This window comes from Rattus norvegicus, chromosome 9 (assembly GCF_036323735.1).
Source record: "Rattus norvegicus strain BN/NHsdMcwi chromosome 9, GRCr8, whole genome shotgun sequence".
Lineage (NCBI taxonomy): Eukaryota > Metazoa > Chordata > Mammalia > Rodentia > Muridae > Rattus > Rattus norvegicus.
In genome coordinates this window covers 46,063,162-46,089,039 of record NC_086027.1, presented here as the reverse complement: position 1 = coordinate 46,089,039, position 25,878 = coordinate 46,063,162, and the positions used below count along the sequence as shown (strand labels likewise).

Below are 25,878 nucleotides of genomic sequence, written 5' to 3'. Positions count from 1 at the left end.
CCATTAATATTGGGTACAGCATTGCGGCACTGGAGAGTTGTTATAGTTCTGTTCCATTTTTGCTCTGCAAACTGGTTTAAATAGAGCTCTCACCTTACTCTCCTACTTCCACTATAGTTAGTACATTAAAATGTAGGCTGATCAATTGTTGTGGCATGTGTCCCAGCACTATGGAGGCTGAGGCAGGAGAGGAGTTGGAGTTTGGGTACAGTATGAAGTGAGACCATACTGGGAAATAAATAGAATTGAAGCATGTTTTAATTACTAGTATGATTATTTTAGCCACCAGATAAATGCTTTTGAGCACTGAAAAGACGCCATGATTTGTCATGCCTTGAGTTTGTGCTTTAGCTCAGTGACCTTAGACTCTTTCATAATGAGAACAGAAATATGACAGCATCTCTTTATGTGGTGGACATCCATGGGGACGTCCTCAGGGTTACACTTTAATTCCTTGGAGTTTCTGTTATAGGACTGGCTGGACAGTGGCTCAGAATAAGCTGTTTAACAAGATCCTCAAAGCCCTGCAGTCTGACCGGCTCGCACGATTGGCCAATGAAGGGGTAAGACATCTGAAATCTGTCTATGGTTGACTCTTAGTTCAGCCCTCACTGGCTGTTTGTGTCCCTCGTGCTCTCTCCCCACAGTCCCCGGCTTGCTCACTGAGTGTAACTCATGTTTTATTCTTTTTGTGAACACCATTCAGGCTTGCAATGAGCCTGTGCTGCGTCGTGTCGCTGTGGACAAGTGTGCAAGGAGGGTGCGGCAGGCACTGGCAAGTGTCAGCTGGGACACCAAGCTGATCCAGTGGCTGCACACCACCCTCGTGGAGACCTTGAGCCTACCCATGCTAGCTGCTTACTTGGATGCATTGCAGACACTGAAAGGAAAGGTAAGGCTGTGGTTGGCTTGGCCTAGTGGCACCAGCCAGTATTTGCTGTGAGTTAAGAATGTAGGTTTGGACGGGACCATGTGACTAGGTCAGCATGGAGGCTAACAATTTAGCTATTAAAAATAGAAAAAGTATCATTTTAGGTTTTGTGTGGTATAACTGTCTTCAGTCCTGCTATTTTTTGGTAAAGTGTGGCATCTGAAAACATACCTCACCTGTACCCTTGTTCTCGCTTCGAGTCATCCCTGACTTGAATGTGGTGGGAGAGGTGAGGGTAAACCGAGGAGGAGGACCGAGGTAAGGTGTATGCAAGGCAGCTCTGTAGCTCTCAGGACCAGGGGATTACAGAGCAGGGAGCTGCCTGAGTTAACTTCCTCAGGAAGAGATGGACTGCGGGCTGGGTGTGGTGGTGCATACCTTTAATCTCAGAACCGTAGAGGCAAAGGTGGATATCCATCACTGTTAGATTGGTCTGCACTGCAAGCTCGTTCTGTAGGGGTTGAGTTAATGAATGAAGTGGCGTTCTTGACACAGAAACCAGCATGTCGGAAGTCCACAGTAACCACTGGGGTTATGTAGGCGGCTCATAGGGGTTTGAGGAGTGTGTGCATTGCTCCAGCACAGGATGGTCTTAGGTAATGGTTCTTAATTCAGGTTTTCACTTTCCTTTTCTTTTATATGGTGGTACTGGGGAGAGCCCTGGTCCTTGCATTTTGCTCAGTCATATGTTCACAGAGTCATGTCCTTGAAACTTGTTTCTTAATATTAATCTTTTTCAGTTACAGATTTCTGTGCTTGTTAGAAGCTGGTCGTGTGCTTTAGTTGGTGGATAGTATGCTCTAGGGGCGAGTGCGGGTAGTACCCGGGGCAGTGGTAGCTCTGTCACACTTGCCATGGCCAGGATTTAGAAGCAGTTCCCTTGCTCGAAGAGACAAGGCTGCACTACTTTTGGTTTAAGTTACAAAAAAAAGTGACAGACCCCTGTTGTGGACTCCCAGTGTTCACAGCGAGTGCCAGTGCTACCTGGACATACTGTTGGAGTCCAGTGTGGGCTAGCTGGGACAGCACAAACGTGCCTGATACACTAGCCGGTGAGCATGTTGAACATAAGGTACCTTCTGCACTGGGCTGTGCTCTCCATTGGTGGCTCCTCTACCTCCAGACTTAGAGCTGTTAATGAGCATGGGGGTTATTTTGTTTAAAATACTTGGTAGGCTTTAGACAGCACCTGGCTGGCTCCTGCCCAGCTCTTTCCCCTAGCAGAGAAGGGATGGCCAACTCAGGGTCTTCCCTGTGTTGAGACAGAAGCATACAGGGCTGGAGAGGCTGGAAAGCTTGGTCTTCTTAGGTGGCAGTCAGTCAGTTAACTCAAATGCCTCAGGGCTTCTCAGTTTCACAGGTACCGTGCCTGAGCAAGCTTTATACGCACCCTCAGTGGTTAAAGGGAGTTAGAAAGGAAGGCCATTTGGGGGTGATCCTTTGTCACTGCATACGCCTTCCTTGTTAGAATCTGGTACTTAAGTCTACTTGGGTCCTTGATTTTTGTTGTTTTGAGAGTGGGTCTCACTGGGTAACCCTGCCTGGCCTGGAACTAACTTTGTAGACCAGACAGGCTTAAACTTTGTTTCATTCTCCTACCTCTGCTTCCCAAGCTCAGGATTATGGGAATGGGCTACCATACCCAGCCATCCCTTTGGCTTATAGCTCATACCTCATCTCACAGTGGAGTCCTGTCTCTCCTAAGCCTGTGTCACCTTATGTGCTACTGCTTCAGATGTGACTTCTGTTCACTTTCCCTGCTCTGTTGGATGCCTCTATTACTAGTGTGGGCTTCTTGTCCCCCACCCTCACCCCCATGGTGTTAGCACTGCACATCCCTTCCCACCACCCCCAACTTGGTTTGCCTTTCTCACCCTTGAGAGTAAATGCCTCTGCAGGATTAGCTCGGTGCTTTGTAAGAGTACCTGAGTTAACTGAGGCAGTCTAGAGGTTATATTTTCCACAATGTCATGCACAGTTCCCTTTCAGTGTCTCTTCTCCCTTTATGTTTATTTACTTACTGTTTTGAGGCAGTGTTTCCCTTTTCTGGCCTTGAATTAGATAAACTCCTACCTCAGCTTCCTGAGCGCTGGGCCCAGATTTCAAATCTTTTAAAAAAAAAACTTATCTGAAGTATATTTATATGAAGGACAAATGAAGGACTTCAAGTAACATACCACATTGTCCATTTTAATTTAGTTATTTTGTGTGCTAGAGATTAAACCCAGGGCCTTGCAAATCCTAGATAAGCTACTCCCAGCTTCAAATCAGTCTTTCTGACTCTGCATGTCTGTCTTTCTCTTCTCTCTTCTCTCTTCTCCCCCCCCCCCCTCTCTCTCTCTCGGAGTAGCTCATCTGCCTTTGGAGTTTTATGCCTGCCTCACACCATGTTCTCTAGTCTTAGAAAATCCTTTTGAAATTCCTCTGAAAATGATCTCTAACACTAAAGAACTCTTTGTTTCCTAGAGATTGTTTTGACTTCTCTGTGGGTATTGTGGGATTTATGAAGAAATTTTTTGCAGTAAAAGCATCAGCATGTCTGAAACCTATATTTATATATTGATGAGGTCACTTTTTGGGGGGATAGTTAAAAACAGGATATGATATAAAGCAAATATACATGATATAGTAGGGTATATTCGGGGGGCGGGCAATAACAGGGTTCCTTGGGCAATAACGGTTCCTTATACATATCACAGCCTGAAGGCTATTTGTCTGTTGAGGCAGGGGGCAGGTCTTTTGTATCCCAGGCCGGTAGTGCTCCCCACCCCCACCCCTAGTATAGCTAAGGTTGATTTCTGTCTGTCTTCTGATGTGAGAAAGTACCTGAAGTACAGTCATCTGGAAGAAGGATGGCGGAATGCACTTGTCGCTTGGTGCATCTCACCAGATTGCCTTCCAGAGGATCAGCTCTGCCTTGCTTCCACAGGAGTGCACGTTTTGGCTGGGCACTGATTTGTAACTGTGCATAAGAGCTAGGAGCTCAGTGGGACTCTTCCTGCAGACAACTGCAGGGAAGGTTTCTCACTTCACACTGGAAACATCTTTGCTCTTCCTTCTTCATAGATCCCAACTCTGATAGACCGGATGCTTGTGTCGTCCAACACCAAAACTGGGGCAGCAGGAGCTGAGGCCTTGTCACTTCTCCTCAAGAGGCCCTGGGACCCTGCTGTTGGTGTGCTTTCACATAACAAACCAGTAAGTTGGTTGTTCAGCCTTGGCTTAGCATCAGCAGCCTTTCAGTGTACATAGGTTTGGTGGGAGGAAGAGGAGTGGCTTCACTTTCCTTATTATTAGAGAGAGTGTGTGTGCGTGTACGTGTGTGTGTGTGTACGTGTGTGTGTGTGTGTGTGTGTGTGTGTTCGCGTGTGCCTGTGTGTGCCTGTGTGTGCTCGAGCGTGGGCCGTGTGCTTGTGCATATGATGCTCATGTGCTCGTGGAGGTCAGAAGAGGGTTCACATCCCTGGCACTGACTTACAGGCTGTTGTGAGGCACTTGAGTGCTGAGAGCTGCAGCCAGCTTCCTGGAAGAACAGTGTGTGCTCTTCCTGCTTGCCCCACCTCTCTAGTCATAAGCAAAAGATCAGTGCTTGGTACAAGAACTGTTGATACAGTTGTTGCGAGCTTGTAGATGAATACCTCTCACTCAGTGGTTCTTGGGTGGGATTCTGTCTCCTCAGAGCAAACTCCCTGGTTCTCCTTTGATTCTCATCGCCTCCTCTGGTCCCTCCAGCTCTGTGTTCCCCGCCTCACGCCGCCACCGCTTCTGGCAGTCCCAGCTTTCCTGCTTAGGCAAGGTAATTGTAAGGGCAAGGGGAATTGTGGGTAGGAATGTATGTAGTCTTGGAGGATTAAAGAGACGAGTGTCGGGGAGAGGTCAGGTTTGTTAAACTCAGATGTGGTTCATTCCCCTAACTCTAATTTAGCATTAGGTATCACTTGTCTAAGAGATGTGGGGTGTTAAGCAGAATCGAGGTCTGATTGGCACTCCTGGCACGAATGTTCTTTCTTCCCTTTAGGTCATCCCTGTAGCTACCCACCTGCTGAACAATGGCAGTGGGGTAGGAGTTCTGCAGTGCCTTGAACACATGACTGGGGCAGTGAGAAGCAAAGTGCTGGAGGTGAGAATACCCAGGTTTAGTTCACTGAGATGTAACCACAGTATGGGACTGGTCTGTGCCATAGAGTCTCCGATCTTACTGGCTTCTTTCTCTCACCCCGAAGATTCACAGCCATTTCCCACACAAGCCCATCATCTTGATTGGATGGAGTACAGGAGCTTTGGTGGCCTGTCATGTGAGTAGTTTCTCTTGTATTTGGAGGTCACTGAAAACGTGAAGGTGGTTCTGGGACCAGTGCTGCTGTTATTTCTTGGCGATCCGTTTGTCTTAGTACTAGGTATTTTGCATGGGAAACTACATCTGAACTGTGAAGTACAGTGTTTTGTTTTGTTGTTTTCTTTTTTTTTTTTTTCGGAGCTGGGGACGGAACCCAGGGCCTTACGCTTGCTAGGCAAGCGCTCTACCACTGAGCTAAATCCCCAACCCCTGAAGTGCAGTGTTTGAATGATGTGTAGAAGTGTCACACTAGGAAGAGTAGAGCAGTAAAGAAATTCTGTGACCTCCTCACCCAGCCTTTCAGTGACCAGTTCATAGTCAGGTTTGCTTGACTTACCCTGCCCACTTTCTCTGTGCTCCAGATTACTTCGAAGAAACCTCCAAAGAGTAATGCAAATGTAATGTCTGCTCTAGTGGGTGAGGCCTGAAGGGAACCATGAGTTTGGGGATACCCTGGACTATATAAGTTCTAGGCTACTCCAGACTTCTTAGGAGAAGAAAATAAACACTATTAAAAGTTCCAAATATGTATTTCATTTATATATGTTTGAGCATGTATCTCTGGAGAAAAAAGGTGCCCCACCCCCAACCCCTGCAAGACTTAAATACATACTGTACTCTCTCTTTAACATTCAAATAGGTACAAATTAGTTTTGAATTTCATGTTGTCTTCATGTTCGGTTCCTTTATAAACATCAAGGGACATTTTTTTCCTGTGTGTATACATCAGTTTGTATAAGTGTGCTTGAATTTTGAGAGTCCCAGGTCTTCCAACCAGCATAGTCAAGTGTGGTGTCTAGAGTAGTGAGAACAAGCATCTGCTACCCTCCATGCCTGGGACAAAACTCTCAGGAGCCACATGCTTTGAGAAGCCTTGGCTGTGTGGGAGTGTCCCTTAAAACTACTGATGAGAGATTTCTTTACTTAAGAGTTGGCATTTGTGTTTTTTCTGTGTTTGGTGTGTTTCTCTGTGTGTTCTAGAGATGGAGCCCAGGGCCTTGCACATGTTTTTAAGTGTGCTCCTTTGTCCTATCTGTGTCTCCTAGCCTGGTATCATCTGTGGTTTTTTTGATTATATTTGTTCTCAAGAACAAAGTCAGTAAGTAAAGAGGGCTCTAGGCTTGGTTGTTGATGGGGCTGAAGTGTGACCACTCCCATTGGGCCCAGGTATGTGTGTGTGAAAGTGCTATCAGGGTCCAGTCTAGATGGTGACTGCCTGTGTTGCTCTGAACACTTAATCATGTATGGCTGAAAAACTGAAGGCTAGAGCAAGCAAGAAAAGCTGGGACTGACTGGGACTGGACTCCCAGACCCACCTACATTCTGGGGAAGCTGGGGTGTATTACTTGCCCTAAAACTGAATGATGTCTTTATGTACAGGTGTCTGTGATGGAATACGTCACTGCTGTTGTCTGCCTTGGGTTTCCTCTGCTTACTGTGGATGGACCCCGGGGGGTAAGAGCGAGGTGAAACTGGTTGGTCTTTGGCAGTGGGAGTGGGAGATAGCAGGAATGTGGGGCAGTGGAGTGCATGCTGCATCCTGGGTGGGGTGAGGCCTCCTGCAGGGTCACAACTGACCCTCTGGACAGCTTCAAGACCAGTGCTTCCTGAGACCCAGCTGGTTAAGTCTAAACTGCTGCCTCTTCAGGATGTGGATGACCCCCTCTTGGACATGAAGACTCCAGTCCTCTTTGTCATTGGTCAGAATTCTCTACAGTGTCACCCTGAAGCCATGGAGGACTTCCGGGAAAAGATTCGAGCAGAAAATAGCTTGGTGGTGGTTGGAGGAGCTGATGATAATCTCAGGTGGGTCTATTTCCCTAGAGATGAGAGGGAACATATTAGAATGTTCGTGAATGTTTGTTCATGGCAGTATAATGACAGTCTGACTGAAGGAACAATTAAACTTCCATCCTATAATTCCAATATATATTCAGGAGGCTGAAGCAAAAGCCACCTGGCCCTTGAACCTAATACAAGAAATCTGAAATCTCATCTATCCCTCACCTAGAGTTGCTTGTATAACCAAGATACAGTTTTCAAAATGATGAGATAATGTCGACTTGATAGTATTGTCTAGTCCAAATAACAAACCTAGATTTCATCAGTATGTCCCGATGGGGAGACGGGGAGACGGGGGTGGGGGAGAGCCTTTCTCTCCCTTTCTTGTTTGTTTTGAGACAGGATTTCATGTAGCCCAGGCTCTTGACAATGCTGCTGAGAATGGGCTTGAGCACGATCCTTCTGCCCTTAACCTCCTGAGTCTCCATGTCCAGCCTTCAATGTCTGTTTTTTTAACCTTGACACTGTTGAAGACAGCTGAACAGTTATAATATGAATAGTTCTTTTACATATTTTCTTCTGATACATTGAAGATGATTAGCTTTGTCAGGAATGCCACAGAGGTGATGTAGCTTCCCAGAGTATTGTGTCAGAGGATACATGATTCAATTTGTCCTGTTACTACTGATAATAATGTTGATCACACAGTTGAGATAGCTACTGTGAGGCTCTCCACTATGAAATTACTGTTTCCCCTTTGTAATTAGGAGTCATCTTGTGGGAAGAACATATTTTGAGATTCTTTGTCATCAAATTTTTCCTGGAGTAGGTATTTTTAAAAATTTCATTCCTTGAGGACCAGTGTGAACATAGATTTACTTGTGTTAAGCCTGACTGGCTACATTATGAAGTATCAACAAAGCCAAATGTTGGGAGGGATTTAAGGGAAGGTGATTTGTAACTTTGGTCATTCATTAAATCCTCAGGAACATCTTTACCTGCAGAGATTATTGAAACAATCTCACTCTGTAGCCCTGGCTATCTTGGAGCCATCATTATGTAAACCAGGCTGGCCGGGAACTCACAGATCCACCTGTCTCTGCTTGAGTGCTAGAATTAACTGTGTGATCCACAATGTCCAACTTTGTTTGTTTTAACTGAACAGCTTAGGCAAATACCTGCTTCTGTCTGGCTTGGAGGAGTCTTTCTGGCCTTTGTCATTTGCCACTTATTGTTGATGTTCAAAGCAGTGTTCTCATCTAAACAAAATATTTTTGCAGATACTCAAGTGATTTTATTCACGAGAGTATGTGTGTACTGAGTTGCCATGAGGGAATGGGGAAGGATGGGGTGCTGGCACACTTGAGCTATGTTGTGAGGCTGCTGTGAAACATTGGCATGGTTGGAAGGTCATTGCACTGAGAGTCGGGACTGTCAGTTAGTCTCAGTTCTGTTATGGGGAACTTGGATAAGTCGCTTAGCTCCTGTAACGCACTCTCCTCGTTTAAAAGGACACTGCTAAACTCAGGTCAGCTACCAGTCCATAGAGTGGAAAGATTTGGGAACTCTTGTCTTTGACATCAAACTTTTCATTTCATACACTTTACATGTTATTTCTATTTCTTCTTCATATTTTTGAGATCTAGTCTATTGTCCTGGCTGTCCTATAACTCTCTCAAACTCACAGAGATCTGCCTGCCTCTGTTTCCTGATTGCTGAGGTTAAAGCTGTATGCCACCTCACCTGGTTAAAAAGTTTCTTTTGAATTTTTGAGTTACATTTTTATTACTGGTTTTGTGTGCAGGTGTTCCATGCCCTGACACCTTCATGAAGGTCAGAGGACCTCATGTAGGAGTGAGTTCTCTCTTAGACCTGACCAACTCATTTTGGAGGATCAACATAAACATAGGTAGCATTTGTATTAAAGTCATTTAATTTATTTTGGAGGTAAAAATTTTTTTACACCCATTACCCCAACCCCCACCTGTGTGAGATAGGACCACTCTCAGGGTCAGGTCCCTTCCTCTCTGGCTGCAGAGTTTACACTCAGTTATCATGTTCTCTCTGTGAGCGCTTTTCCCACTCGGTCATCTCACTGTCTTACTGTTTCTTTTTTGCTCCTTAGAATAAGCAAAGCAAAGAAGAAATCAGAGGGCTTGACTCAAAGCATGGTGGACAGGTGTATTCAGGTAAATAATTTGCTCTCCTTTCTGTTGTCAGGTTTTTTCTTACTGGCAGCAGCCTTTCTCACTCTGGACCATGAAGGGTATCCAGTAGGCTCTGTGGTAGACCTAAGTTACAATCAGAGTAAGGGGAAGAGGGAGAAACAAGCAGAGGAGAGGTGAACTGAGATATGGGTGGGCGTCTCAGCAGATTGGGGTGTGGAATAAGCCCAGAGCTTTCTCCAGGCACCTGCTGGTCTTCCCCAGGTGTAGCAGCCAAGTTTGGCCTCTGTGTGGCTTTGGAGGTGGGAAGAACTGTTGGTAGAGAGTAGAGTTCTGTTTGTCTTTATGCTATCTAGGAGAGTCCTTTTCTCCTGAGAGGACCAAGGCCTTTCCTCTTTCACACAGGATGAGATTGTGGACTTCCTGACTGGGGTGCTCACTCGTGCTGAGGGTCACGTGGGCTCTGAGCCTCGGGATCAGGATGCTGAGAAGAAGAAGAAACCCCGGGACGTGGCCCGCAGAGACCTGGCCTTTGAGATTCCTGAGCGAGGCAGTCGTCCTGCTTCCCCAGCTGCCAGGCTTCCCACATCCCCCTCAGGCTCAGAGGATCTCTCCAGTGTGTCCAGCAGCCCCACCTCTAGCCCTAAGACCAAAGGGACCACAGTGACCTCTGCCCAGAAGTCCAGTCAGATCGGGACCTCCCAGCTGCTGAGAAGACATGTGCAGAGGACGGACGCTGTGCTGACCCACAGACAAGCCCAAGGTATAGATGGTCTCCTGGCACGGCAGCCCCGGGGGCTCTGCCTCCTGCAGCTAGTGTTGTGTGGAGTTGGGAAGTATTAGTTCTGCAACTTTTTCAGGGCAGTTGAGAGGCTCTCATATTGCTTCTAGGCAAACTCAGGTTGAAATGAGTCCGAGGCTGTGGGATAATAGGCATTTTGCCATTAGTCACAGCCCTGTCTGTCCATCCTGGTGTGCTGGAGACGGTGAGCTTATAAGCTGACTTGCATAGTAGCCTGACTTTTATTCTCCTTTCTAATTGGAGAAGCTATGTATTTTGCCAACCATTCCTGGAGTTAGAGGGCTTTCCAGATGATAGGCACAGGGTGACTGGTTTACTCTTCAGACTAGGCTAGCTCACCTTGCCCTTCTCATTTGGTCTTGAAGAATAAAGAGTTCCACGAGGTGACACTTAACAGATTTGGGCAGTGTTCTGCAGTTGAGACTGGGAAACATTTGCATTGTTGAAATCTGGGAATGGAGGTCCCTGGTGGGACCCAAGAGTGACATCAGGGACAGCAGCATCCCTACAGTCATGGCTTAGGCAGAGAACCCAAGGGCTATGTGAGTGAGGAGCTGTAAAAAGGAAAAATTCAGTGAGTCAAGAGAAGCATCGGTGGCTCTGTCCCTAATGCCTCTCCATCCCAACATGGTCCTCTGCTCACTACCTTTTTTACTTTCAATGAGGCCAAAGGCTCCATTACTTAAACTCAGGCTTCTTATGAATGCCGCTAACAAGTGTGAATGGGTGGGCAAGTGAAGGCAACAAAAGAGACTGGGTACCCGGGGTTTGTGCGGATGCTCTGTAGGTGGTGATTGGAACTGGTGGGATTCCTGTAGAGTTTGGTGAGGGCAGAGCCAGCAGGTTGCTGTATCTCTGGGTAGCATGATTCGTGGAGAAATGTAAGGTGACCTGGAGGGCTGAGTGGTGAGCTGTGTTTAAGGTGGGACCCAAGAGTGTCAGTGAGGACAGCAGTGTCCCTACAGCCACTGCTTAGGCAGAGCTAATGGGTGGTGGGAGAGAGTAGTTAACAGAGCTCTCACTGCCTGCTGACCCCTCTCTTTGGAGTTGACTTGCCCTCTCTTGTTGAGGCTCGGCAACAGCCCTGTGTAGGTTCCAGATACATGTGTTTCCCTTACAAAGAATAGTTGACCGTGTTCATCTTTTCTTTGTTCCCACTCTGTTTCTCCATTCTCTGGCTGGCTGTGATTCTATAATTCTTTCTGATTCATTCCAGCACAGTTTGCTGCTTTTCTGAAACAAAACATGCTGGTGAGGAAAGCTTTTCCTCCCGGCACCTCCTCCTGTCTCTTTGGTGAGTATCGCTTTCACCTGCTCGCTTACCTAGGCTTGCACTCTCCTCCCAGCCTGCCTACCTCTCAGTGTTCCCTGCTCTCCACTCTATGTCTTCTCTTTCTCTCTCACAGCTCCCTGTACGTGCTCCCTTGCTTGTATTCTTCCTGTTGGTTTCTCATGGTGGTGTGTCTTGCTTTCTTACTTTTTTCTGCCGTGCTTCTTGGCTCTGAGTCTCTCTGTGGCCTGCTTCCTTCATGTGAGCCTGCATTTCCTTGTCTGTTTTCTCTCTGCCGTGGTTGTTTCCATCCTGATTACCGCAAGTACAAGAACCACTTAGAGCATTCCTCTGTCTGAGGCTGGCACACTCATCCCAAAGCAGCCCTTGATTCCCTCACTATAACCCCATGCCAGCAACGCCCCATGTTTATTGGCCTGCTGTCTTTTTTTTTTTTTTTTTTTTTTTTTTTTTTTTGGTTCTTTTTTTCGGAGCTGGGGACCGAACCCAGGGCCTTGCGCTTCCTAGGCAAGCGCTCTACCACTGAGCTAAATCCCCAACCCCTGGCCTGCTGTCTTGCTCCTACCCCAGCTCCCTACTCTGTGCGTGCTAAGAAGGACAAAAGAGAGACTTCTGAGGTTACAGAGTAGGAAACTGAGAAAGCCTAAAGGTTAGCATGTCTAGAAAGCTTGCCTTTATGCACAGTGATCTGTTTGAGTTAATGGAAGCCCATATCCCCAGAGCTGGTTGTGACACAGGCCACTTCTTCCTTGTTTGGGCAGCAGCTCAAATGCTACCTCATCCAGTAGTTCTGAGAGCCAGCATGTCATGGTAACTGTCTGTCTGCCCTACCTCCATTTGACAAGCAAACCCCTCTGCCTCTAATGCATAATAGAGATTGCGGAAGCCTTGTGAAAACACCCTTATGCAGAGAATTAGGTGCCCTGCCTGTGTATGTTCCTCATAGGCTGTTTACTGTCCTCAACTATAGGACAGCTTGGGAGAAGGTGTATAAGAGGGAAAAGCTGAGAGAACTGACTGTTTACTTAGTTCTCTGATGGTGTTGGTTTTGCTAGAGAGTGTCAGCATGCCCTTTATCCTTTGGTTCCCAACAGCTCAAGGCCCCTTGTCTCCCTACACCAGGGCAGCTGAAATGGGCCAAGTTATCTCTTAGATGCTCCAAGCCAGGTCCTCAGTGGGTGGGACCTGAGGTAGAAATTTAAGTGTGACCTGTACCTGTGTCACTTCTCTGCATCTTCCACATGGCTCTTCTGACTGGCTTGGCCTGTGGTATTTATAAGTTATGGAAGATCTTACTTCAGCTCTATTTCTTAGTTCCCATTTCATCAGAACCAGTGGAGGAGGTAGAGAAAGAAGAGCTTCGGGTCCAGCTGAAGAGGCACCATCCTTCCAGTCCTCTTCCTGGCGCAAAGCCCTCCAAGCGACCGAAGATCAAAGTGTCCCTGATCTCCCAAGGGGACACAGTTGGGGGGCCTTGTACTCTTTCTCAAGGTGGAACTCCTGAAGGTGAGTCTTTTGCGGTGTGTTTGGTAAAGGCTGGTCAGTGTTTCCAGACTTGGCAGGCAACCCAACCTCTGTCAGTGCCATGGACAACTGGAGCAGAGATGGTTTGAAGTCACACATAGTGGGAAAGTGGTAGTCACCTGTCTCAAGAAAGGAGACCATTTAGAACATTACATACTGTGTCCATGGGGGGTTTCAATTAAGGTAATACGATACTCTAGCAAGTTTAAAAGCTGGAAGGAAGGTAGAACCCCAGCTCTCCTGTAATAGCATAGCTGTTCTTTTTCACCTCCATCTTAAATCCAGCCTTGGTTTAGGAGCAACTTAGGACTGACCTTGGTCTTGGTTGTTCTGCAGCTGCTGGAGGGAAGCCCATCACCATGACTCTGGGAGCTTCAGCAGGAGCCAAGGAGCTCACTGGACTTCTCACTACAGCCAAGTGAGTCTGTCTGCCTTTGGTCTCCTAGTCCCTCTCTCTCTTCGCTCAACTATTGCTTCTTTTGGTGTTCAGGGAAGTTGAGAGATTCTGGAGTCAGTTGTCGGTGTTTGACTTTCCTGATTGGAGCTTGCTTTCATATCTGTCAGCTTTGAGTTCATTTTTCCTCAGGAGATTGCAGAGCATCCACTGACTTTACTTGACTTGAATTCTTAGTTTAGGCCTGGCTTAGATAGAGGTGGGGCTTAAAAGCTAAAACAAAGCAACAGAAGAGTCTTCCTTGCTGGACTTCACTGGAATACCCCCCTTGTGGCTGTGGGCTGCTGCTCTTTGGATAACAGGGCTCCTTCCTTTGTTTCCAGGTCAAGTTCTTCTGAAGGTGGAGTTACAGCCAGCGCAGCACCATCTGTGGCTTCCAGCAATGCCACACCTAATGCCATCCACACGTTGCAGAGCCGATTGGTGGCCACTTCTCCAGGCAGCTCCCTTCCAGGTATCTTGTAGCCCATCACACCCTCTACCGGGGGCCTTTTGGATCTGCTGCTTGAGGGTGGGTGGTCTTAGACCAGGAGTTCTAGAACTGGAGCTAGAAGGAGTAGCTCTGCTCTCCTGCTGTGGCAGAAGCTAACGGAAGCTGGGATGAGCTTGAGTGAGGGAAACTCCTTGTCTTTACTGTCTATAGGGGCTTTGTCCTTTACTGTGAGGATGGACAATGCCCGGGTTGTGTTTCTTCTTTTTAATACCTCCAACTAGATAAAGCTGGGGGTGGTGCAAAGTGAGATGTGCTTTACCTCTTTGTTGTCTGCTTTGCTGAGCCCAACTTGCCTGGAAGGGCTGATTGCCTGACACATGGGTTAGGACATTGCTGGATTACCTTTCCTTTAAGATTTTACTTTGAGATTGTTGAACTGTGTGTAATGTGCTCAGGTATCTGAGTCCACTTCGTTTAGTCTTTCTATTTCTGTAGAAGTAATTGAATTTGTGTTTCTGAAAAGTAGGATTCCTAATGCTGATCAGAGTGCAGGATTGCTGTGTGATCTTAGAGCAGGCTGCAGAGCACACATCCAAGGCAGTGTCTGGCGTGGCCCCTGTGCTGGTGTGGTGACTGCTGCTGTGTGCTGGGAAGGCTCTCCTGGTATCTTTCTGAGGGCAGGGCAGTACTTAAGGGCAGGTTTAGGTTGTTGAAGAGTGGAAAGCATTGTAGGCTGCTTGGGGTCCAGTACACAGACTGACATCTGCTGCTGTCTGCTATGTCCTCCTAGGGGCCGCGTCAGCCAGCAGCCTCCTCCAAGGCCTCAGCTTCAGCCTGCAGGATATTAGCAGCAAGACCACTGGTCTCCCAGGGAGTCCCTCCCCAGGGCCAGCCCCACAGGTACATCATCTGTTGTACTGGACAGTGTGGGATCAGGACTTCTTAGGGAAGGGAGGTTCTGTCTGGTGTGAGTGGGTTCTAATGCATAGTCAAGAAGCTACCATACATTATAATCTATGACTTACTCTATGGGCTTAGGTCAGTTTCTTTGCATCTCTATCTTGTGTCTTCATCTATAAAGTAAGGTAGTAATAATATTAGCTCCCTCATACATTTGTGATGATTAAAGAGAATATAAAGATGAATAGAAATCGTAAACAATCCTGGAAGAGTACCTTAACATGTGCTAAGAGGCTCTCCAGGTTCCAATGTTGTTGTTGGGTGCTGACTTCTAATCATCTGGTTGTGTGTCCTATAGGCCACCAGTGTGAAATTGCCAACCCCCATGCAGAGCCTGGGTGCCATCACCACAGGCACGAGCACCATTGTCCGTACCATTCCTGTGGCCACCACTCTTTCCTCCTTGGCTGCCACCCCTGGTGGGAAACCCACTGCCATCCACCAGCTGCTGACCAATGGAGGCCTCGCTAAGTTGGCAAGCAGCCTACCTGGCTTGGCTCAAATTTCCAACCAAGCATCAGGTAAGTCTCATGAAAAAGATGGGGACTTCCAGATCTAGGTATTTCCAGATCTCATAGGCAAGGTGTCCTCTCCTTGATTCTTGGGTTCAGCTCTGTGGAGTCTGCCCTCAGAACGGGCTAGAGAACACAGGCTGTGCCTTTCAAATTTACTGACAGAACGTGGACCTACCTACACCTACCCAGGAAGGAAGCCAAGACATTGCTTGGGGAAGAAACTGTTATCTGAAAGTAGAGGCCAGAAATCAATCCCTGTCTTCCTGTCTCTGTGCTGTCTGTCTCTTACTTAGGCTTAAAGGTCCCCACCACCATTACTCTGACACTCCGCGGCCAGCCAAGCAGAATCACTACACTAAGCCCTATGGGTTCAGGAGCAGCAGCATCCGAGGAGCCCAACTCCCAGATGCTGCCCTCTAGTTCACAGGTGAGTTGGCCTGGGCAGACGAGGAAGTGAGCTCCAGTTCAAGGTAAATGTGCGGCTGGCCAAAGGGCTGGCTGTAGCTACCATTGCACTGCGTTTGAAAGCAGACTGCATTCAAATTTGGACCCCGAGGTTTCTAGCCTTGTCACTTTGAGCAAGGCAGGACCTCTTTGAGTTGGCTGTTGTGAAGATTGAGGTAGTGCACCCATGTTTGGGCACAATGTTTTTGAGTATGTCTCTCCTTCCCTTTCTCCTCCTTCCCTTGGTTTCATCATTCAGAACTTGTGAGTAGAGACTGATTCTCAGACCATGGCTGCATTGCTGTCTTTTGGGGTATGGCTAGTTTTCTTTAGGGTTTACCCAGGAAGTAGTCATCGATCCCTCTTAGCTGACTTCCGTTATGGCTTTTTAAAGTAAAGTAAATGCTCCTAATCTATGAATGTTGATATAAGGAACCATCCAGAAATAGGAGGCTAAATGTCCTGGTCCAACACTGTACTCTTCTTCAGAAGCTTGGTTCACACAGGCTGTCTGCATATGAGGAGAGTACAGATTGAATTCAGTCTGCAGGCGGGTGGGTGGGCCGGTGGGCCCAGTTCCTCTGTTTTCCACCAGAACCAACCTGTCTGGGTACTACTGCAGGCACCCAACAGACCCTGAGCCATTCTATGAAAAAGGGGTTGAGGGCTGGAGAGGTGGCTCAGCGGTTAAGAACACTGACTGCTCTTCCAGAGGTCCTGAGTTCAAATCCCAGCCAACCACTTGGTGGCTCACAACCATCTGTAATGAGATCTGATACCCTCTTCTGGTGTGTCTGAAGACAGCAACAGAGAACTCATATACATGAAGTAAATCTTTAAAAAAAAAAAAAAAGAAAGAAAAAGGGGTTGAAAGCACCTACTACATTCATTTATTCTTTCCTTTCCTCCTCCTTCTTTCTACCTTCCTTCCTAACTTCCTTTTTCCCATGCATTGTGTATGCCCCGGGGTGTGTGTGTGTGTGTGTGTGTGTGTGTATGTGTGTGTGTGTGTGTGTATGTATACACATGTATGCTCACACACCATTCCATGGTCCGTGTGTGTGTGTGTGTGTGTGTGTGTGTGTGTGTGTGTGTGTGTGTATGTATGTATGTATACACATGTATGCTCACACACCATTCCATGGTCCATGTGTGGATTGGAGAACAACCTGTTCCCTCCTCCTACCATAGGGACTGGGAACCAAACAGGTTATCAGACCTAGTGTCAAAAGCCTTTACCCACTGAAGCACCTCTGTGTCCTATTTTGTGTTTTGTTTTTGTTGTTTTCTGACAAGGTTTCTCTGTGTAGCTTCCTGGAACTAGTTCAAAGCCCGCCTGGTGTAGAGCTAAGGATTGCCTTGAACTCCTGGTCCTCGTTTCCCCACCTCCTGACTCCAACTACAGTGCATGCCTGTCGTTTCCCTCAATTCCTGGTTGTTCTTGATAACACTTAGGATTTAACCCTGCATCCCATGCAGACACTGCCCTGCCAGAACTATAGGCCAAGCCATTTTATCTTTCTATTCAGTAGTTGACTTTTTTTTTTTTTTTTTTTTGGCAAGGTACCTGTATCATTTAATTTAATTCTTATCAAAACTAAAGGAGAACAGATCTAACACTCCACATCTTCATCAACATTTATAAATTCTAAAAGCTTTTCCTTAAATAGAAGCTATTGCCATTAGGTGAATGGTGCTATCTTAGCATGGCTTTTTTTTTTTTTTTTTTTTTTTGGTTCTTTTTTTTTCGGAGCTGGGGACCGAACCCAGGGCCTTGCGCTTCCTAGGTAAGCGCTCTACCACTGAGCTAAATCCCCAGGCCCCTTAGCATGGCTTTGAATCAGCTTTCCTTAACCTAATGATACAAAGCACCTGCCTGTGCTGGCTTTGTATCTTACATGGTAAGGGTCTATATTCATGTATAGATATCACACACACACACACACACACCTTTTTTTTATTGCTCTAACTTGATACTTCTAATATTACTGTGGAATGGGAGTGATCTGAGCTGGCCTCTCTTACTTTACTAAGAAGGGATCAACATTCTTTTCCCCAAAAGTCTGATGTCCATAAACATTTTTCCAGGTGCCTTTTATATAGTTGAAAATCACTGTTCTTTTTCGAGTTGGTTGATATTTTCATTGTGAGTCAATATAGAATTACATACAAATACTTTTCTTTGTTCATTCAGATACTATGTTTGCCAATGTCAGTCTTGATGTCTTCAACTATGTAGATTGGGTTTTAAAATTGAACCAACCTTACATCCCTAGAAATTTTTGGGTAACTTTACTTTTTGTTCCATGTTCATAAAGTCTGTTCTCTAATTTTTTTTTTTTTTTTTTTTGGTGGGTGAGTTTATTTATTTTTTTTTATTTTTTTTTATTTTTTTTTTTATTAACTTGAATATTTCTTATATACATTTCAAGTGTTATTCCCTTTCCCGGTTTCCGGACAAACATCACCCTCCCCCCTCCCCTTCCTTGTGGGTGTTCCCCTCCCAAACCTCCCCCCATTGCCACCCTCCCCGCATAGTCTAGTTCACTGGGGGTTCAGTCTTAGCAGGACCCAGGGCTTCCCCTTCCACTGGTGCTCTTACTAGGATATTCATTGCTACCTATGGGGACAGAGTCCAGGGTCAGTCCATGTATAGTCTTTAGGTAGTGGCTTAGTCCCTGGAAGCTCTGGTTGCTTGACATTGTTGTACTTTTGGGGTCTCGAGCACCTTCAAGCTCTTCCAGTTCTTTCTCTGATTCCTTCAACGGGGGACCTATTCTCAGTTCAGTGGTTTGCTGCTGGCATTCGCCTCTGTATTTGCTGTATTCTGGCTGTGTCTCTCAGGAGCGATCTACATCCGGCTCCTGTCGGTCTGCACTTCTTTGCTTCATCCATCTTGTCTAATTGGGTGGCTGTATATGTATGGGCCACCTGTGGGGCAGGCTCTGAATGGGTGTTCCTTCAGTCTCTGTTTTAATCTTTGCCTCTCCCTTCCCTGCCAAGGGTATTCTTTTTCCTCATTTAAAGAAGGAGTGAAGCATTCACATTTTGATCATCCGTCTTGAGTTTCCTTTGTTCTAGGGATCTAGGGTAATTCAAGCATTTGGGCTAATAGCCACTTATCAATGAGTGCATACCATGTATGTCTTTCTGTGAGTGGGTTAGCTCACTCAGGATGATATTTTCCAGTTTCAACCATTTGCCTACGAATTTCATAAACTCGTTGTTTTTGATAGCTGAGTAATATTCCATTGTGTAGATGTACCACATTTTCTGTATCCATTCCTCTGTTGAAGGGCATCTGGGTTCTTTCCAGTTTCTGGCTATTATAAATAAGGCTGCGATGAACATAGTGGAGCACGTGTCTCTTTTATATGTTGAGGCATCTTTTGGGTATATGCCCAAGAGAGGTATGGCTGGATCCTCAGGCAGTTCAATGTCCAATTTTCTGAGGATCCTCCAGACTGATTTCCAGAATGGTTGTACCAGTTTGCAATCCCACCAACAATGGAGGAGTGTTCCTCTTCCTCCACATCCTCGCCAGCATCTGCTGTCACCTGAGTTTTTGATCTTAGCCATTCTCACTGGTGTGAGGTGAAATCTCAGGGTTGTTTTGATTTGCATTTCCCTTATGACTAAAGATGTTGAACATTTCTTTAGGTGTTTCTCAGCCATTCGGCATTCCTCAGCTGTGAATTCTTTGTTTAGCTCTGAACCCCATTTTTTAATAGGGTTATTTGTTTCCCTGCGGTCTAACTTCTTGAGTTCTTTGTATATTTTGGATATAAGGCCTCTATCTGTTATAGGATTGGTAAAGATCTTTTCCCAATCTGTTGGTTGCCGTTTTGTCCTAACCACAGTGTCCTTTGCCTTACAGAAGCTTTGCAGTTTTATGAGATCCCATTTGTCGATTCTTGATCTTAGAGCATAAGCCATTGGTGTTTTGTTCAGGAAATTTTTTCCAGTGCCCATGTGTTCCAGATGCTTCCCTAGTTTTTCTTCTATTAGTTTGAGTGTGTCTGGTTTGATGTGGAGGTCCTTGATCCACTTGGACTTAAGCTTTGTACAGGGTGATAAGCATGGATCGATCTGCATTCTTCTACATGTTGCCCTCCAGTTGAACCAGCACCATTTGCTGAAAATGCTATCTTTTTTCCATTGGATGGTTTTGGCTCCTTTGTCAAAAATCAAGTGACCATAGGTGTGTGGGTTCATTTCTGGGTCTTCATTTTTTTTTTTTTTTTTTTTTTTTTTTTTTTTTTGGTTCTTTTTTTCGGAGCTGGGGACCGAACCCAGGGCCTTGCGCTTCCTAGGCAAGCGCTCTACCACTGAGCTAAATCCGCAGCCCCCCATTTCTGGGTCTTCAATTCTATTCCATTGGTCTATCTGTCTGTCTCTGTACCAATACCATGCAGTTTTTATCACTATTGCTCTGTAATACTGCTTGAGTTCAGGGATAGTGATTCCCCCTGAAGTCCTCTTATTGTTGAGGATAGCTTTAGCTATCCTGGGTTTTTTGTTATTCCAGATGAATTTGCAAATTGTTCTGTCTACCTCTTTGAAGAATTGGATTGGTATTTTGATGGGGATTGCATTGAATCTGTAGATTGCTTTTGGTAAAATGGCCATTTTTACTATATTAATCCTGCCAATCCATGAGCATGGGAGATCTTTCCATCTTCTGAGGTCTTCTTCAATTTCTTTCCTCAGTGTCTTGAAGTTCTTATTGTACAGATCTTTTACTTGCTTGGTTAAAGTCACACCGAGGTACTTTATATTATTTGGGTCTATTATGAAGGGTGTCGTTTCCCTAATTTCTTTCTCGGCTTGTTTCTCTTTTGTATAGAGGAAGGCAACTGATTTATTTGAGTTAATTTTATACCCAGCCACTTTGCTGAAGTTGTTTATCAGCTTTAGTAGTTCTCTGGTGGAACTTTTGGGATCACTTAAATATACTATCATGTCGTCTGCAAATAGTGATATTTTGACCTCTTCTTTTCCGATCTGTATCCCCTTGATCTCCTTTTGTTGTCTGATTGCTCTGGCTAGAACTTCAAGAACTATATTGAATAAGTAGGGAGAGAGTGGGCAGCCTTGTCTAGTCCCTGATTTTAGTGGGATTGCTTCAAGTTTCTCTCCATTTAGTTTAATGTTAGCAACTGGTTTGCTGTATATGGCTTTTACTATGTTTAGGTATGGGCCTTGAATACCTATTCTTTCCAGGACTTTTATCATGAAGGGGTGTTGAATTTTGTCAAATGCTTTCTCAGCATCTAATGAAATGATCATGTGGTTCTGTTCTTTCAGTTTGTTTATATGATGGATCACGTTGACGGTTTTCCTTATATTAAACCATCCCTGCATGCCTGGGATGAAGCCTACTTGATCATGGTGGATGATTGTTTTGATGTGCTCTTGAATTCGGTTTGCCAGAATTTTATTGAGTATTTTTGCGTCGATATTCATAAGGGAAATTGGTCTGAAGTTCTCTTTCTTTGTTGGGTCTTTGTGTGGTTTAGGTATAAGAGTAATTGTGGCTTCATAGAAGGAATTCGGTAGGGCTCCATCTGTTTCAATTTTGTGGAATAGTTTGGATAATATTGGTATAAGGTCTTCTATGAAGGTTTGATAGAATTCTGCACTAAACCCGTCTGGACCTGGGCTCTTTTTGGTTGGGAGACCTTTAATGACTGCTTCTATTTCCTTAGGAGTTATGGGGTTGTTTAACTGGTTTATCTGTTCCTGATTTAACTTCGATACCTGGTATCTGTCTAGGAAATTGTCCATTTCCTGAAGATTTTCAAGTTTTGTTGAATATAGGTTTTTATAGTAAGATCTGATGATTTTTTGAATTTCCTCTGAATCTGTAGTTATGTCTCCCTTTTCATTTCTGATTTTGTTAATTTGGACGCACTCTCTGTGTCCTCTCGTTAGTCTGGCTAAGGGTTTATCTATCTTGTTGATTTTCTCAAAGAACCAGCTTTTGGTTCTGTTGATTCTTTCTATGGTCCTTTTTGTTTCTACTTGGTTGATTTCAGCTCTGAGTTTGATTATTTCCTGCCTTCTACTCCTCCTGGGTGTATTTGCTTCTTTTTGTTCTAGAGCTTTTAGGTGTGCTGTCAAGCTGCTGACATATGCTCTTTCCTGTTTCTTTCTGCAGGCACTCAGCGCTATGAGTTTTCCTCTTAGCACAGCTTTCATTGTGTCCCATAAGTTTGGGTATGTTGTACCTTCATTTTCATTAAATTCTAAAAAGTTTTTAATTTCTTTCTTTATTTCTTCCTTGACCAGGTTATCATTGAGTAGAGCATTGTTCAATTTCCACGTATATGTGGGCATTCTTCCCTTATTGTTATTGAAGACCAGTTTTAGGCCGTGGTGGTCCGATAGCACGCATGGGATTATTTCTATCTTTCTGTACCTGTTGAGGCCCGTTTTTTGACCAATTATATGGTCAATTTTGGAGAAAGTACCATGAGGAGCTGAGAAGAAGGTATATCCTTTTGCTTTAGGATAGAATGTTCTATAAATATCCGTTAAGTCCATTTGGCTCATGACTTCTCTTAGTCTGTCTACATCTCTGTTTAATTTCTGTTTCCATGATCTGTCCATTGATGAGAGTGGGGTGTTGAAATCTCCCACTATTATTGTGTGAGGTGCAATGTGTGTTTTGAGCTTTAGTAAGGTTTCTTTTACATATGTAGGTGCCCTTGTATTTGGGGCATAGATATTTAGGATTGAGAGTTCATCTTGGTGGATTTTTCCTTTGATGAATATGAAGTGTCCTTCCTTATCTTTTTTGATGACTTTTAGTTGAAAATTGATTTTATTTGATATTAGAATGGCTACTCCAGCTTGCTTCTTCTGACCATTTGCTTGGAAAATTGTTTTCCAGCCTTTCACTCTGAGGTAATGTCTGTCTTTGTCTCTGAGGTGTGTTTCCTGTAGGCAGCAGAATGCAGGGTCCTCGTTGCGTATCCAGTTTGTTAATCTATGTCTTTTTATTGGGGAGTTGAGGCCATTGATATTGAGAGATATTAAGGAATAGTGATTATTGCTTCCCGTTATATTCATATTTGGAAGTGAGGTTATGTTTGTGTGCTTTCATTCCCTTTGTTTTGTTGCCAAGATGATTAGTTTCTTGCTTCTAGGGTATAGCTTGCCTCCTTATGTTGGGCTTTACCCTTTATTATCCTTTGTAGTGCTGGACTTGTAGAAAGATATTGTGTAAATTTGGTTTTGTCATGGAATATCTTGGTTTCTCCATCTATGTTAATTGAGAGTTTTGCAGGATACAGTAACCTGGGCTGGCATTTGTGTTCTCTTAGGGTCTGTATGACATCTGTCCAGGATCTTCTGGCCTTCATAGTTTCTGGCGAAAAGTCTGGTGTGATTCTGATAGGTCTGCCTTTATATGTTACTTGACCTTTTTCCCTTACTGCTTTTAATATTCTTTCTTTATTTTGTGCGTTTGGTGTTTTGACAATTATGTGACGGGAGGTGTTTCTTTTCTGGTCCAATCTATTTGGAGTTCTGTAGGCTTCTTGTATGCCTATGGGTATCTCTTTTTTTAGGTTAGGGAAGTTTTCTTCTATGATTTTGTTGAAGATATTTACTGGTCCTTTGAGCTGGGAGTCTTCACTCTCTTCTATACCTATTATCCTTAGGTTTGATCTTCTCATTGAGTCCTGGATTTCCTGTATGTTTTGGACCAGTAGCTTTTTCCGCTTTACATTATCTTTGACAGTTGAGTCAATGATTTCTATGGAATCTTCTGCTCCCGAGATTCTCTCTTCCATCTCTTGAATTCTGTTGGTGAAGCTTGTATCTACAGCTCCTTGTCTTTTCTTTTGATTTTCTATGTCCAGGGTTGTTTCCATGTGTTCTTTCTTGATTGCTTCTATTTCCATTTTTAATTCCTTCAACTGTTTGATTGTGTTTTCCTGGAATTCTTTCAGGGATTTTTGCGATTCCTCTCTGTAGGCTTCTACTTGTTCTCTAAGGGAGTTCTTTATGTCTTTCTTGAAGTCCTCCAGCATCATGATCAAATATGATTTTGAAACTAGGTCTTGCTTTTCTGGTGTGTTTGGATATTCCGTGTTTGCTTTGGTGGGAGAATTGGGCTCCGATGATGCCATGTAGTCTTGGTTTCTGTTGCTTGGGTTCCTGTGCTTGCCTCTTGCCATCAGATTATCTCTAGTGTTACTTTGTTTTGCTATTTCTGACAGTGGCTAGACTGTCCTATAACCTGTGTGTCAGGAGTGCTGTAGACCTGTTTTCCTGTTTTCTTTCAGCCAGTTATGGGGACAGAGTGTTCTGCTTTCGGGCGTGTAGTTTTTCCTCTCTACAGGTCTTCAGCTGTTCCTGTGGGCCTGTGTCTTGAGTTCACCAGGCAGGTTTCTTGCAGGGGAAAAGTTGGTCCTACCTGCGGTTCCAAGGCTCAAGTTTGCTCGTGGGGTACTGCCTAAGTCCTCTCCGCTGTGGCAGCAACCGGGAAAATCTGTGCCGCTCCTTCCGGGAGCCTCCGTGCACCAGGGTTTCAGATGACGTTTGGTGTTTTCCTCTGGCGCCTGGATGTGCACAGAGTGCAGTCTCTTCTGGTTTCCCAGGCGTGTCTGCCTCTCTGAAGGTTCAGCTCTCCCTCCCATGGGATTTGGGTGCAGAGAACTGTTTATCCGGTCTGTTTCCTTCAGGTTCCGGCAGTGTCTCAGGCGCAGGGGTCCTGCCGCTCCCGGGCCCTCCCCTACGGGAACCCAGAGGCCTTATACAGTTGCCTCTTGGGCCAGGGATTGGGCAGGGGTGGGCAGTGTTGGTGGTCTCCTCCGCTCTGCAGCCTCAGGAGTGCCCACCTGATCAGGCGGTGAGGTCTCTCTCCCACGGGGTTTGGGAGCAGAGAGCTGCTGCGGTCCGGGATCCGCCGGTGTGGGACTTCCGGTAAACACAGGAAGTGCCTGGCCTTAGAGGAATTTTGCCTCTGTGTGTCCTGAGTTCACCAGGCAGGTTTCTTGCAGGGGAAAAGTTGGTCCTACCTGCAGTTCCAAGGCTCAAGTTTGCTCGTGGGGTACTGCCTAAGTCCTCTCCGCTGTGGCAGCAACCGGGAAGATCTGCGCCGCTCTTTCCAGGAGCCTCCGTGCACCAGGGTTCCAGATGGCGTTTGGTGTTTTCCTCTGGCGCCTGGATGTGCACAGAGTGCAGTCTCTTCTGGTTTCCCAGGCGTGTCCGCCTCTCTGAAGGTTCAGCTCTCCCTCCCACGGGATTTGGGTGCAGAGAACTGTTTATCTGGTCTGTTTCCTTCAGGTTCCGGCAGTGTCTCAGGCGCAGGGGTCCTGCCGCTCCCGGGCCCTCCCCTACGGGAACCCAGAGGCCTTATACAGTTGCCTCTTGGGCCAGGGATGTGGGCAGGGGCGGGCAGTGTTGGTGGTCTCCTCCGCTCTGCAGCCTCAGGAGTGCCCACCTGATCAGGCGGTGAGGTCTCTCTCCCAGTAGTTGACTTTTAACTTCTGCATCTTGTATGGGGGGTGTGTGTCTTTGTGCTCACACTTGTGTGGCGGGACCAGAGATTGGCTTTGGTTATCTTGTTGGTTCACTTCTCCACTGTAGTTTTTGAGACAGGATATCTCAGTGAATCTGAAAGTTATCATTTGTGCTAAGATTGGACAGACCTCAAGGCCCCAGGAGTACAGGTGTGCACCGTGAGTGTTTGTGAACAGGAGTCTAAAGTCAGGTCTTCATGCTTACTCAACGTTTACCCATCTTTCCAGTTCCCCCTTTGATTTATTTTTTAAGACAGGATCTTGCTGGATTGCTCAGGTTTACCTCAAGGCTGTGATCAGTCTACTTCAACCTCCCAAGTAGCTAGGATTACATGCATACAGCTAAAAAGTTTTCTTTTGAGATAGGGCTCTGGCTGGCCTGGAGTTTATAATGTAATCCAATCTGGCCTCAAATTGACTGAGATCACCCACATCTGCTAGAATATACACAGCCATTTTTGTTTGTTTTTCGACAATTTTCCCTATAGAAGGGCAGCATAGACTGCCCTTTTGACTCTCATTTCTGTCTTTGAGGCAGCATTTCATTCACTATGTAGACAGACTCTCAAGCCTCAGCCTTGCGAGGCCTGGGACCACTGGCATGCACACCATGCTCACAAGCATGCAGCACCAGGCCCTGCTGTAGTTCATTCACATTTTCACCTACTAAAGTAAAGGGTGAGTCCGTTTATCCTTAATAAACGTTTG

General features: G+C 45.6%; 1 protein-coding gene across 16 annotated transcripts in view; it reads left to right on the top strand.

The window, feature by feature from the left end:
- Kansl3 (KAT8 regulatory NSL complex subunit 3) overlaps nt 1-25,878 on the top strand; it is a 43,574-nt gene that overhangs the window by 12,604 nt on the left and 5,092 nt on the right. For 9 of the 16 annotated variants that reach the window (XM_039083566.2, XM_006244808.5, XM_039083567.2 and 6 more), the window contains 17 exons: nt 473-563; nt 707-892; nt 3,998-4,129; nt 4,611-4,727; nt 4,950-5,051; nt 5,155-5,226; nt 6,648-6,722; nt 6,916-7,073; nt 9,175-9,238; nt 9,620-9,977; nt 11,233-11,310; nt 12,622-12,813; nt 13,168-13,249; nt 13,609-13,739; nt 14,509-14,618; nt 14,977-15,199; nt 15,487-15,620. In XM_039083566.2, the coding sequence (XP_038939494.1) occupies nt 473-563; nt 707-892; nt 3,998-4,129; nt 4,611-4,727; nt 4,950-5,051; nt 5,155-5,226; nt 6,648-6,722; nt 6,916-7,073; nt 9,175-9,238; nt 9,620-9,977; nt 11,233-11,310; nt 12,622-12,813; nt 13,168-13,249; nt 13,609-13,739; nt 14,509-14,618; nt 14,977-15,199; nt 15,487-15,620 (2,305 nt within the window). Of the gene's footprint in view, nt 1-472; nt 564-706; nt 893-3,997; nt 4,130-4,610; nt 4,728-4,949; nt 5,052-5,154; nt 5,227-6,647; nt 6,734-6,915; nt 7,074-9,174; nt 9,239-9,619; nt 9,978-11,232; nt 11,311-12,621; nt 12,814-13,167; nt 13,250-13,608; nt 13,740-14,508; nt 14,619-14,976; nt 15,200-15,486; nt 15,621-25,878 lie in introns of those variants that run through there. The other 7 variants (XM_063267150.1, NM_001034835.1, XM_063267149.1 and 4 more) reach the window with 2 other exon arrangements.